The sequence below is a fragment of the Pan paniscus genome, chromosome 6 (genome assembly GCF_029289425.2).
Source record: "Pan paniscus chromosome 6, NHGRI_mPanPan1-v2.0_pri, whole genome shotgun sequence".
NCBI lineage: Eukaryota > Metazoa > Chordata > Mammalia > Primates > Hominidae > Pan > Pan paniscus.
This window is the reverse complement of record NC_073255.2, coordinates 43,634,451-43,649,528: the sequence shown is the minus strand read 5'-3', so window position 1 is coordinate 43,649,528 and position 15,078 is coordinate 43,634,451. Positions and strand designations below refer to the sequence as shown.

Genomic DNA, 15,078 nt, shown 5'->3' with positions numbered 1-15,078 from the left:
GCTTCTATTTCTTGATCAGAGTGATGGTTACAGGGATATGTTTGTGTCATAAAAATTCATCAAACTATAAATTTATGATTTGTATTTTTTATAGCATGTGTTTTATATTTCAGTTTTGTTTTTGTTTTGTTGTTGTTAAGTAAAGCACTCAGAAAATATACTAAGTATGAATAAAGTAGCCTGGAACAACTTTAAGGGAGACACTGATAAGCAGGAACTTAGATCTTTCATTTCTGTATTCTCAGTAGATTTAGCATAAGTTGTGAGTGAAGTGTGGTTCACCTAATCTCTTACCACACTGATCTACATGGTTGGTTTATTTTATATATATGAGAGACACTAAAAAAAAATCTCCCCTTTCCTTTAAGGGATGAAAAAATAGTTCCTTTAGGGACAGCTTATGGAAGTTTATAAAAGAATAGTAATAACTTGTTCAAATCTGTTTCATTGTTTTAATGGCATGCATTTAATACAATTTGTGGTGATTGAAGGGAACTCTATCCATGGAATGCTTATGAAAGCTTAATTGCAGCAAAGTACCCTCAACCTGATGGGATTTTCTTTTTTCTTTTTTCTTTTTCTTTTTCTTTTTTTTTTTTTTTGAGACGGAGTCTCACTCTGTCACCCATGCTGGAGTGCAGTGGCGCAATCTCGGCTCTCTGCAACCTCTGCCTCCCAGGTTCAAGCAATTCTCCTGTCATCCTCCTGAGTAGCTGGGACTACAGATGCACGCCACCATGCCTGGCTAATTTTCATATTTTTAGTAGAGATGGGGTTTCACCATATTGGTCAGGGTGGTCTTGAACTCCTGACCTTAGGTGATCCACCCACCTCAGCCTCTGCCTCTCAAAGTGCTGGGATTACAGGCGTGAGCCACCGTACCTGGCTGATGGGATTGTTTTCATTAGATATTTAATAGAGGTCATGGGGCCTTAAAATTATTAAATATTCTACTTTTCTTATTGATAGTATGTGTTCATACTGACTCAGTAGCCTTCTCTATTGCTGTCATGGTGAGCTGATACAATCCATTTTCTTTGTAGGTGCAGGTATTTGGACTGTATTCTGGAGAAGAATTTCACGAGACTTTTGACTGTCCCATTAAAGTAAGTATTCAGCAAGTTTTACTTTTTCTAAGGGTTTTCTCAAGTAAGGCAATATGGATTACAGTAATTTGAACATTACCACTTCTGTATTAATTTTGTCAGTAAGTGTCTGTTCAACACTTCAGATGTACTGGATACTACTATTTAGATGCTGTGAAAGAAGACAGAATGTGTATTTTGTGACTGTGATCTCAGTCTGTCTTCAGGGGTATTTTATTATAGTGAGTGAGATCACTCACACACACACACACACACACACATGCACACACACACACGATCTGTGATAAAAGACTCAAAGAGGTAGGAATAATATTAAGCATTCCAAAGCTGAAAGGAATCACTTTTAGCTGTTCTTGTCATTGATGGCTTCATTGGTGGAGTGATGTTTAACTTGGCTTTAATAAATGGAGAAGGACTGATGAGAGAAGCTGGCTTTCCATGTGGAAGAACAACATAATAGAAATGGAGAGGCTAGAAAGTTCACCTTGTGTTCAGGAAATGGCAAATTGTCCAATTTATTTGGTACATAAAAGACTGATTTCACAAGAGAATGTGGAGGAAGATTGGGCTGGCTTTACATTCAGGCTGAAGAATTTGGACTCCATTTGGTAGATAACTAGAAATTACTGAATATTTAAGAACAAAGTAAATAAACTGAGCTAAGCTTTAAGAAAATTAATATGGTGACTGTATACAGTATTGATTGAAGGACAGATAAGAGTCAAGAGGACTAGTTTTAGATAAAAATTATGGTAGTTGAGGTGTCTATTATAGTTGTTGAAGGAAGAGGTCATTTATTTTTTTCACCTGTTTATTCAGACATTTATTGACCAGCAGGTAAAGGAGAGATAGGGTCTGATGTATGTTTTAAAAAGTTGAATTTGCCAGAGTGGAGGGTGATTTAAACAGGAGAGTGATTGGGGACAAAAGACAATTTAGAAGCCTAATATAATACTCTAGGCAGGGCATTACAGGATCTCAATGAAAAGAATGATAGTGAGTGTTCAAGATGGAAAGGATGAAATTTATTTGGACAGCCTGTGCTAAATAGACTTAGCGAGCCTTAGTGATGGCTTGGATGAGGGTGATGAAAGACGGAAGAGCTCGGGGTCAGTTCAGGTTCTCGCTTTGGGGATGGGGTGTGGGATGCCATCAGTTGCAGTAGGGTATGTTTGAGTAAGGACATGGCTAGTTTGGTCCTGAGTTTAGATAAGTGTAGTACATCAGGTGGGAATGTTACGGAGGTTTTAGAAACATGAATATGGGCCTCAGGATGGAGATTGGCCCTTAAACACAAACGTGATAACCATAGTTGAATAAGGTGAAGCTATTTTTAAAGATATCCAATTTAGAGCTGTAGAGTGAGAAGAGAAGACTGATGGTGAAATTCTGGAACACTCTAACTTGAATACTCAGGCTGTGGAAGAAAAAACAGCAAAGGAGTCTAAGAAGAAGCAGTTGGAGGGACTGTAAGGAATCCCGAAGAGTGGTGTCAGAGAAGCCAGGGGAGAGAGGGTTTCTACAAGGAGGAAGTGGTCAGCAGTGTCAAATGCAGTGTGGAGATTAAATAGGGGGAAGGACTGAAACAAGGGCATTCTATGTGGTGATTTTGAAGTTACTGGTGACCTTGCTGAGGACTTTTTTTAGAGCAGGAGGGTCACTATACATGAAGGAATAAATTGGAGATGAGGAAGTAGAAACAATCAGCAGAGACTCTTCTTTAAAGAAATTTGGTAATAAAGAAGAGAGATCATCTGGTAGAGAGAGGGGCCGTGTCCTGGGAAGGTTTTTGCCGACCATGTTTTGGTTCATGGCAAAAACCAGTAAAGAGGAAAAGATTAAAAATAAAAGAGAATGCTTCTTGGAGCAGCACTAAGCAATGAGATCAACAGCTTAGGGAGGGAAGATAATCTTGGAAGAGTCCTAGACCCTCTGCCTGTGAAACAGGCATGAAGGAAGTGGACTGAGCCTAGCTATTGCAAGTTAGACAGTGAAGGAGGAGCACTTGTGGGCAATGACCCTGTTGGCTTTATTTTCTTACATCTGAAGGGAAGAAAAGGGTAACATAATGTGTTTGAGGAGCAGTGGAGATGTTTGGAATCAGTCACTGTCTACAGTTATGCATTACGAGAGAGCTAGGGGGAGAGTTTAAGAATGTGAAACAATAGAATGTGTGAATTCTTCAGTACTGGTATTGAGGATGGATTTAGGAAAGTGTTGAAGGGAAGAAGGGCTAACCTGGGAGGTAGGAGTGTTTAGAGCAATGAAGGATCATATGCTAATCCTTAAAAATGACATTGTAGGAAGAGGAATCTATTCCATTGTAGGAGGGAAATGTGTCAATTAATACAAGTATAAAATATGTTTAATTGAAGGTATATAGAAGTATAATTGTGTGAGATTTTGTGTGTGTGTTTACCTAAAAAAAATTCTCTATGTTAAATTAGAAAAACACAAAATTAGTTAAGTTGGTGATTTCATGGGTGGTTTGGGGATAAAGAGAGAAGGAGGTGGAGTCTATGCAAGCTTACAGCCACAACAGATGAGCTCCAAAGATGGAGGTGCACTGAGTGGAGCCGCGAGGGCTTTTGTTTTCATCCCCTCCCCAAGATGTTAATGATGTTATGTAATCATAAAGCCCTTGCAAATGAAGGAAACAGTAACAAGGGTGGTGGAGCAACCTTAAGAGAAACCTGGATAGCAAGGGGCTGGAGAAAGATTCGATGAGTGGGAAGCAGATGAGAATCAGGGGAACAGGTTGTATGTAAAAAGCTAAGTCCTGAACGGTTAGCTCTTTGGGCCTGTAGCTCTGTTCTCTCTCCATTGATGGGGTCTTGGTGTAAGTGGGCTAAACGTCTGGGAGGCTGCGTTGCCACTTGGTGCCATCTATCACTGAGAGTCATCTTGGACAAGGAGTTAGTTGGCTTCTTTCTGTTTTTTTTGTTTTGTTTTGTTTTCTGTAAATTGTATCCAGTTAGAAACAGTTGTGACATCTTGCTGCCTTGACCAACCTCCCCTGACCTCCCTTGCTGCCTCTATACAGGGGACATCCACTTATAGGGGTCCTCAGCCAGAAACTAGAACTGACTTATCCTACTCTTTGAGCTTTGACCTGGCTTCAGAGAAGAAATCTTTTCACGTAAGAAGAAAACTCAGATGTCATCAGTTGTTGTAAAATATGATTTGAATATATTACTTCCTACCAAGGTTTCAGGATAATTTTTAGATCATGCTTCTTGAACTGTGTCAGGGGTTTTCATTCTGTGCATTGGCCAAGACTCCTAAACCAGAGTTGGGTTCTGTTTCTCTTGTAGATTATTGCTGTGCACCCACATTTCGTGAGATCCAGTTGCAAGCAGTTTGTGACCGGAGGGAAGAAGGTAAGTGCTGTGTGTCTGTACCTTGATATGTAGCCTTGAGGGGTGTTGTGTGTTTACTCTGTAATTTATCCTTAATGTTTTAATGTCTGGCTATTCATTAGGAGAAATTCGAGAAAGACAAATGTAATGAAATCTGATGATCATCATCTCTTGGGGGAGTTGTGGCTTCAGTGTTTCTCACTACATTGCTTTTTTTGTTGAGACGGAGTCTCGCTCTGTCGCCCAGGATGGAGTGCAGTGGCGTGATCTTGGCTCACTGCAGCCTCCGCCTCCTGAGTTCAAGTGGTTCTCCTGCATCAGCCTCACGAGTAGCTGGGATTACGGATGCCCACTATCATGCCTGGCTAATTTTTGTATTTTTAGTAGAGTTGGGGTTTTGCCATGCCTCTACTAAAGACATGGCCTGGCTGGTCTCGAACTCTTGACCTCAGGTGATCTGCTCTCCTCGGCCTCCCAAAGCCCTGGGATGACAGGCGTGAGCCACTGCGCCCAGCCTCTTGCTACATTTCTTTGAAGTAGATATAGGACAAGAAAATAAGAGAGCTGTTACATCTAGAGCTTTGAAACATTGCCCCTCCCACAAAAAAGAGGCAGCATTTAAAAATAACAAAAGCACACTTAAACTACTGATTTTTTTTTTTCCGATTTTTTTTTTTCCTTGTAGAAAATCTCTTGCGGGCCTTGATAAACTTTTAGAGCAGTTATGGCTACTCTTCGCTGACATGTTCATGGCACATTTTATTATCTCAGTGCTATTTAAAAAATAAGAGATTGGACTGGGCATAATGGTGGCTCACTCCTATGATTCCAACACTTTGGGAGGCCAAGGTGGGAGGATCACTTGAGGCTGGGAGTTTGAAGCCAGCCTGGGCAGCGAGTGAGACCGACTCTACAAAAAAATGAAGAAATTAGCTGCGTATGGTGGTATGCCTCTAGTCCTAGCTATTGAAGAGGCTGAGGTGGGAGGATCACTTGAACCTAGGAGTTTGAGGTTGCAGTGAGCTGTAATTGTGCCATTGCACTCCAGCCTGGGTGAAAGAGCAAGACCCTGTCTCTTAAAAAATGTAAAGAGAAATAAGAGAGAAAAACTTTCATATATTAACATTTTTCTGTTTATAGATGTAGTAAATTCTCAAATTAAAGAATCTGTCTGCTTATAGAATAAGTCAAATTAGTTTTTTTTCTGTTTTTATTACTTAGAGATATTTTAAAGACCATTTTTATGCTAAATGCTATCACCATACTGGAACTCCGAATATTATTTACTATTCGGTTTGGAGCCAGTGAAAAGGAAGTAGTCTGTAGCTATTTCTGTAGTAGTATAGAGCTATGGAATGGCTGCTTTGAGGCCCAGCTACTGAATGCTTTTAAATGTTTTATGATACTTATCTGTCATTTTCCCTTGGTTCAATAGTTAATAGAATGATAGGGCGGGAAAACCTTCTGGTCATTACATGACTTGTTGTAATGAGTGGCAGGTTGGTAGATCCTGATTCCATTCCACAACATAAAGCCAAGATCACGCCAGTTCTGATTTCTGTTAGAGAGCCCCTCCTTCCCCCATCTCACAGCCCATTGTTATTCTTAGGCTGTAGTTGCATTCACCTTATGTTAAAATGTCCAGGGGACTATAGTGGGAATTACAGACCTAATCTCACATTCTCTAGCTTAGGTCTGCAGCTGATCCACTCCTGAAAAAATAACTACCTTACTTGTCTTTGTCTTTGTCAGCCTCAGGAAAGAGTAGCATTAACATTCCTCTCGTATTTCTTCACTAAACACTTTTTGGGTTAAGAAATTTTGTGTATAATTGTATTAGGGTTCTCTAGAGGGAGAGAATTAATAGGATAGATGTGTGTGTGTGTGTGTGTGTATATATATATATATATAGTAGTTTATTGGGGAGTATTAACTCACAAGATCACAAAATGAGGTCCCACAATAGGCCATCTCTGCAAGCTGAGGAGCAAGGAAGCCAGTCTGAGTCCTAAGCTGAAGAACTTGGAGTCTGATGTTCAAGGGCAGGAAACATCCAGCAAGAGAGAAAGATGTAGGCTGGGAGGCTAAGCCAGTCTAGTCTTTTCACGTTCTTCTGCCTGCTTTTATTCTGGCCATCCTGGCCAGATTAGCTGATTAGATTAGATTGTGCCCATGCAGATTGAGGGTGGGTCTGCCTCTCCCAGTCCACCAACTCAAATGTTAATCTCCTTTGGGCAGCACCCTCAGACACACCCAGGAGCAACACTCTGCATCCTTCAATCCAATCAAGTTGACACTTGTTATTAACCATCACAGTGATAATAGCATAAGTTCACATAGCTGAAATTTAAACCCAGGTGTTCTTATTAAAAACTCAGTAAGAATAAATAATTTTTCTTTTTTTTCTTTTTTGAGACAGAGTCTTGCTCTGTTGCCCAAGTTGGGGTGCAGTGGCATGATCTCGGCTCACTGCAACCTCCACCTCCCGAGTTCAAGGAATTCTCCTGCCTCAGCCTCCTGAGTAGCTGGGACTACAGATGCCCACCACCCTACCCAGCTGATTTTTGTATTGTTAGTAGAGATGGGGTTTTACAATGTTGGCCAGGCTGGTCTCAAACTCCTGACTTCAGGTGATCAGCCCACCTCGGCCTCCCAGTGTTGGTATTACAGGCATGAGCCACCATGCCTGGCTGAATAAAGAATTACATTTTATTTAATTCTCACTGGGAATGGTCACTGCTTTTTGTTTTAAATGACTTAAAACAACAAACATTTATTATCTCATACTTAGAAAATTCAAGAGTGGCTTAGCTGTTAGGCCCTGGCTGAAGGTTGCTCATGAGGGTACAATTGGGATATTGGTTGGAGTTGCTTGACCGGGGCTGGAAGGTCAGGTTCTAAGATGTCTGCTGCCTTCTTAATAATCTGCTATACACTTAAAATATTGATAAATCATTTTGGTTTAAATATTTCCCTAGCATGTAATGGATGCAGTTTTGATTTTCAATTTCCAATTTCAAGAGTTAGAGATTTTACAGTTGTCCCCTATTTCTTGAAGGTATTAGAATAAAAGAACATACCAGAGATAATATGAGTGTTGATGTCCATGTGGTAGGACTGAAGATTTGGAGGAGAGATTTTGCTGTGTTGGTTTATGTTTTTGTTTTTGTTTTTGTTTTTGTTTTTTTTGAGACAGAGTTTTGCTCTGTCACCCAGGCTAGAGTGCAGTGGCGCGATCTCGGCTCACTGCAAGCTCTGCCTGCCGGGTTCATGCCATTCTCCTCCCTCAGCCTCCCGAGTAGCTGGGACTACAGGCGCCTGCCACCATGCCTGGCTAATTTTTTGTATTTTTAGTAGAGACGGGGTTTCACTGTGTTAGCCAGGATGGTCTTGATCTCCTGACCTTGTGATCCATCCGCTCGGCCTTCCAAAGTGCTGGGCTTACAGGCGTGAGCCACCACGCCCGGCCTGTGTTCTTTAATAATCAGTGTATTTGTGAAGTTTAATAATTGCTTTTCTGCTGCAAGGGATACCTGTAGTCTTATCAAGTTTGCCACATTAATTCTGCTGCATGAGTGTCTTGTCTCCCTGTAGGATGTCTGGGTTAACTGTCAGTAACATATTCTTCATCCTTTTACTTAGCATTTGATATCATTTGCAGACATCCATAGAAAGGACAGTGTGCATGCAGCAGTCTGGGTCAGAGTCCATTGAGTAGATCCATGAGCAGTGCAGGAACAACAGAGTAATCTAGCATCTAATTGTTGGTAAGATAACATGGGAAGAGCTTGGAATTTATAGAAAGTTGGACATTGTGATAAGCAATAAGATAAGTAGAATTCAAAAAATGCTGAACAGGCAGAACATCAGGGGTTTGGTTTGTCTCTTTGGTTGTCACTGACTACTTGACAAGCTGTTCTATGTTCAGTCTTCTATGAGAGAGTAATTTTTTTTTTCCTATTCAGTTCTCCAAAAATGCATCTGTTGACATCTCGTTCCAAGCATACAGAAAAAAAGTTTATATGTATATAACATGAGAGTAAAATAAAAACAGTTAAGGTCATCTGGTGAAAAATTGAATTAAAAATGATTTTATTATTAACTTAGACATTTGGGACTAAAATAATTTAAAAGAAAACATACACTGAAGAGCTTAGTGTATTGCATGTAAGGCTTAGTATATGGGGCATGAGAAAAGCACATGTATGATATTTTAAAGTGAGGAATCCCGTGATTACCCATGTCAGTGTAAGTAATTGGTATTAAGTCATTATTTTTTTAGCTGTTTTAAAATAGTTTTATTGATACATAATTTGCATACCATGAGGTTCACCAGATGATAGTGTGCTGTTTAGTGGTTTTTAATATATTTACAGTGCTGTGTAACCATCAATATAAGCTAATTTTAGAACACTTCCATCACCCCAAAAAGAAACCTTGTACCTATTAGCAGTCACTCCCCATCTTCCTTCCTCCCCTTCTCTCATCCCTAGGCAACCACTAATCTATTTTCTTTCTCTATAAGTTTTCCTATTCTGGATATTTCATATAAATGGAATCATGTAATATATGGCCTTTGTGTCTAACTTCTTTCCTTATTTTTCTAGGTACATCAATGTTGTGGCATGTATCCATATTTCATTCCTTTTTATGTCCAAATAATATTTCATTGTATAGATCTATCATGTTTTATTCATCCGTTTGTCGCTTGATTGACATTTGGATTGTTTCTACTTTTTGGCTATTATGAATAATGCTGCTATGAACATTTTTGTACAGCTTTTTGTGGCTGTGTGTTTTCATTTCTCTTGAGTATGGAATTGTTGAATCATATAGTAACTCTATGTTGGACATTTTGAAGAATTGCCAAACCGTTTCCCAAAGTGGTTGTTCCATTTTACATTCTCATCAGAAATATATGAGGGTTTTAATTGTCTACATTCTCACCAATGTTCATTTTATTTTCTCTTTTTGATTATAATCACTCTGGTATGTGTTAAGTGTTATCTCATTGTGGTTTTGACTTTCTTCTAATGACTGATGATGTTGACCATGTTTTCCTGTGCTTATTGGCCATTTGCATATCTTCTTTGGAGAAATGTTTATTCAGATTCTTCGCCTATTTTTTAATTGGGTTTTTTTAATTACAGAGTTATAAACTTCAAAAATAAATTCTGGGTAGATATTCCTTATCAGATACATGATTCGCGAATATTTTTTCCCAGCCTATGAGTTGTCTTTTCACTTTATTGATGGTATCCTTTGAGGCACAGAAGTTTGTAACTTTAATAAAGTCACATTTATCTTAATTTTTTTGATACTTGTGCTATTGGTGTTGTATCTAAGAGATCACTGCCTGTTGCCTCTTCCAAGGTCATGAAGATTAATGCTTGTTTCTTTTAAGACTTTTGTATTTTTTACTCTTAAATTAGGTGTACAATATATTTTGAGTTCGTTGTGTATGATGTAAGACAGGAGTCCAAATTTATTCTTTTGCATGTGAATATCCAGTTGGCCCAGCATCACTGTTGCAAAGACTATTCCTTTCCCATTGTGTGGGCCCTTTGTGGAAAATTGGTTAACCATAAATGTTAGGGTTTATTTCTGGATTCTGAATTCTACCAATCTATATAGCTATCTTTATGCCAGTACCCCTTTTAGGTTTCAAAGCCACTAATTTTTCTGTAATTAGTTATGGGATGGCAGATGAACTACAAATGCTCCTCAATTTACAGTTGAGGTTGTCCTGATAAACCTATTGTAAGTTAAAAATATTGTTAAGTCAAAAATGCATTTAATATACTTAACCTACTGAACATCACATCTTAGCCTGGCCTACCTTAATTGTAGTCAGAACTCTACAGTTAGGCAAAATCATTTAACACAAAGCCTATTTTATAATAAAGCATTGAATATATAATGTAATTTATTGAAGACTGAAAGTGAAAAATTTAATCATTGTATAGGTACCATCATAAAGTTGAAAAATCATTAAGTCAAATAATCATAAGTCAAAGACTATCTACTCTTAAAACTTTGGTTTGGGGTTCTTTCCCTTTAAAAAGCCATTATATATCATCATTCTTTAAGGAAAACCTGTTTTTATTCCCAGTACAATCAAAGCGCCCTAGGGTAATACAAGCAAATTATTTCCACTTACTAAAGAAGATATATATATATATCTATATATATCTATATATATATATAGATATATATATATATGAATGAGATATATCTATCTATCTGTATATATGGAGGGGTGTGTGTGTGTGTGTGTGTGTATGACAAAACAAGTCTTTTAAAAGTGTGATAATAGTTTGTGATTTAGAATAATTTATTTTAAAAAGCCATTATAATTTATTTTACTTATGTTAAAGGCTTTAGAAACATGTAACTGTGTCCGCAATTTAATGACTTGTAACATACAAACTTTGATTTATTTGGATCCATTAAATTTTATCATGTAAATATGTATTTACTAAGTACTAAGAAGTACCATTTTCTTGATAAACTATAATGATCTGTTTGCATATGGTTAAATGGAGATTTTCAAAATGTGTATCAGCTTGGTGTGGTTTGCAGAGATCTCCAGAGAATTTCCTTTTTCTACATGTTGTGTGGTATGTACTTGTAAAGATTATTTATGCTTCATGTTTTTGACATTAGCGTGTTTTGTTTGTTTTGAAATAGATTTATTTAGTTGAGGTATTTTAGGATGTATTTTTCTAATTTCATTAAGAAATATATCTGATGTTAAAAACTAAAGGCATTTAGAAGGTTATATTAAGAAAGGAGGACTATTGTGAAATGATCACTTTCATTTTGAAAGTGTTCGCAAATTTTTAGGAGGAGCTGCTCTTTTTGTAACTGAGTTATAGAGGTTTATATCTTTGAAAAATGAGATAACTACATTGGCTCAGTAGCTACTTCAATCCTTTCAGCTGCAATTTTAAACTAGCAGCATAAACTAGGCAGAACAATTTTGAAAAGCCCAACATTTAGCAAATGGTTATAACCTTGCAATAATCATGTTATAGATATCAAGATCCCTCCTCTGTTGAGAACAGGTGGCAGATCACATAGGGGGAAAAGAGAATAAAGACATATGTCAGATAACTGAGAGGTTATGACTTTCCGCCTTTAAGAAATAATTTAATCTTCAAAAAATTGGAGCAAAGACTAGCCAAATGAAGGTGTAATGTGGAATAAAGACGTTCTTAACCCTTAAGAACAGTGATCTCTAGATTGACAGCCAAATAAATCGTTGGAATTATATGCCACCTTCTACAAACAATGGGTTAAAGTGGAACAGAGACTAGAGGAACTAAGTAGAAAAGTAGAGGACCACTATGAGATATTCGTGAAGTCATAAGAAAATTTGAGAGAGATGTCTATTAATATTTAATAGTTGTTTAATCTTATTACAATTTTTGATTCCTATAAAAATTATTAAAGTAATTAGAACATACTTTTCAAAGTATGCAACATACATTGCAGAACATAGCAATGTAGCAGAAGAAACCCTGAAACTGTAGTGTGACAGCTATTTCCTTTTTAAAGTTCTGGCTTCTTAGGTGTTCAGAGATAGCTCTTTATCCACCAGGGACTAGGACTAGGAGGCTATAGTTCTGTCTGGCATAAACTTTTATTTTAGGTTTTCAAGGTATCTTCTTAGTAGTTGAATGCCGTAGCTGGATTTATGGACTCCAGTGCTTGACACATGAGCATAAAAAGCTTATTCCATATTCTGTTTTGTTTCCATCTTGAAAAAAAAAAGAAAAGAGAAAGCACATCTCTTAAAAGTGCCATTGGAGAGAGCTTTCAAACACGTGAACCAATGAATTTTTTTTGTAAGTGTAACCTTCTTGTGTAGCAAGAATTTTAATACAGGAGCATGGCAAATGAAGTTTCTATTTTAGAAATAAGTGAATCTTGTCTGGATTTTTTTTTTTTAATTGTCCAGCTTTCCCTGTCAGCAGGTAAGCTTTAGCTTCATAGGACCTTTACCTTTGAACACTGGAATACACTTTATAATAACTGGTTCTACTACTTTGACAAATCATTAAATTGTCGCAATGCTGTTTGCAGTGGAGTTCATTTTTAGAAATCAGATAGTCAGCTGTTTGGCGTTACGGTGGGATAGAATGAGGGGACCTGGCCGCAGGGGCAAGTTGCTTTGTAAGCTGGAAAATGTCAGTCAGCAAACAAGGAAAGGACTGGAGTGAATGAAATGAGGAAAATTTGAAATGGCAAATTTTACCTGAAGGACAGAGATGGTAGTGTCAACCAGCTTCTATAAGCTTCCAGCAGTGGTCTGCAAATAATAAATTGGATTTTGAATCCTTTTTGAAGGAGGATTCAATATGGGAAGCTTTTTATAAAACTGTAAATATTTAAAAAATTATTATTAAGATTGTTTTTAAATTTTATTTCTTTTGCCCATGTTAACATTATTTTTATTTTTTTCTAGCTTTATTGAGGTATAATTGACAAATTAAAATTTTATATTTTATATATATATAAAATATATATATATATATTTTTGTATTTTTAGTAGAGACAGGGTTTCACTATGTTGGCCAGGCTGGTCTCAAACTCCTGACCTCGTGAGCCGCCTGCCTCGGCCTCCCAAAGTGCTAGGATTACAGGCGTCAGCCACCATGCCCAGCCAAATTATATATATTTAAGTTATACAATGATAATTTGATATATACCAAATGTATTTAGTATTTATTGTGAAGTGATTGCCACGTTCAAGCTAATTAACATTATCAGTTGCCTCACATAGTTACCATTTTTTTTGGGGATGAGAATACTTAAAATCCATTGGTAAATTTTAAGTATTTAATATGGCATTATTAAATATAGTAACCATAGCGTACATTAGATCCCCGAATTTATTCATCTTAGAACTGAAAGTCTGTGCCCTTTTGGCCAGCATCTGCCCATAGCTCCCAGTCCCCTGGCTACAAATCTTTTTAGAATCTAGATAATCCGGTGAGCCTTTTCTTACCACTGCCATCCCTAAACATGAAGTGTAGGAGTGCTTCCTCCTGTGTTTGTTCATCTTTGGGTCAGATTGGAGCTGGGGTTTTGGTGGCTAGAAGGGTTTTGACATTAGCAGTTCCTCTCTGTCTCCTGTCCAGTGTTTGGATCTCTAGGATAGTATTTCCGCAAGTTTTCAGATGCTTGATTGTAGCCTTCTACCTGAAACTTCTTCCCACATTACTTACCATTGTAGTTTTCAAGTGAATCGTCTGAACATTTTTAATAATTAAAATTAAGGCTCCCTAGTTAATTCACAGTTACACCACAGGCAGCCACCAATCTAACGGTTGCACGTTGAGGCATTGTAAATACATACCTTTATTTATTCTAGGTACTGTGTTGTAAATTGTGGTCTCATTCCTAGAAATGTATTTCATGCTGTCATCAATGTACCAAAATTGATTAAAAACCATTGATTAGTAGGAAGTAAAACACAAATGTAACCTTCACAAGCATTTTTTTTAGATATGAAAAACCAAGCAATAAAATAGCTCTACTGTTTAAAGTATTTTTCGGTGAGTTTTCCTATGTATACTAAGCTATCTGAGGCTAAAAATAGAAATATAATGCTTAAATAAAAATCATTTTCAGTCGGAAAAACAGGTGTTCTTCATTGCTGATTGCTTTTTTGATGTCAATATGTAGGACTCCCAGAGTATTTGAATGGTATCTACAGCGGTCGGGGTGGGAGAGTTGGGTCCATAGCAACTTCATTTTCCTTTATGATTCCCATTGTCTCATATCCATCAAATGCCTGTTAAACAATATACTTTTTTCTTTAATGAGTTCAGCTAACTTTTTCATGCACTTCCATACTGATTGTAGCTTTCCCCTGAACTCTGATGTTAAAACTACCATCTCTCTTCCTTATAACCATCTTTTGCTCCTTGCTGATAATATCTTCTTTTGCATATGGAGAGTCCTGTGCTTATTCTTAAGTATTTTGAGCAAGGACCGCAAGTGTCATTGCCAGTTCAGAGGTGTTCATTAGATATTCTTGTGGGATTTAACGTCAGCTGATTCATTAACACAGAGGTTCTCTTTCTCTCTTTTGCTTTAAGAGAAGGCTGTATAAAGCAAGGGGTCACAATTGCAGTCATTGTTAGTTGGTGTCGTGGTACAAACTAAATCACAGTCATTTCACAGGAGTATGTGGTTTGAATCTGCTTCCTGAATACAACTTTGTGTCATGCTTCATGTTAGGTGCTGTGTGTACACAGGATCTTGATTTCAGAAATGGTGGTAGGCTTCCAAAAGCATATAGATAGGATGGTGTAGGTAGAATATAGTTAATAAGACCATTAGTCAGAATAGTGACTTGACAGGAAAATGAGTGTATTTGTATATTCACATACAACACTATGGGGTAAATTTACAGTCCTTTACTTGTCTTTAAGCCTTTTGGATCCCCCTCGACCTGTATGGTTTGTTTGTTTTCCTTTAAATTTTCTAACTCAATTTCAGCCAATTTTCTTGATATTTGTAACAGTGAAAATTGGTACAAGCTGTCTAACAATAGTGAATTAGCTGTGTCAGTGCCCTGCGACCAAAGATCACCAGGAGTA

General features: G+C 37.4%; 1 protein-coding gene across 4 annotated transcripts in view; it reads left to right on the top strand.

Annotated features, from left to right (window-relative positions):
* VPS41 (VPS41 subunit of HOPS complex) overlaps positions 1–15,078 on the top strand; it is a 208,104-nt gene that overhangs the window by 113,305 nt on the left and 79,721 nt on the right. For all 4 annotated transcript variants that reach the window (XM_055115865.1, XM_003812224.5, XM_034963959.2 and 1 more), the window contains 2 exons: positions 1,044–1,106; positions 4,421–4,486. In XM_055115865.1, coding sequence (XP_054971840.1) covers positions 1,044–1,106; positions 4,421–4,486 — 129 coding nt within the window. The remainder of the gene's footprint in view (positions 1–1,043; positions 1,107–4,420; positions 4,487–15,078) is intronic.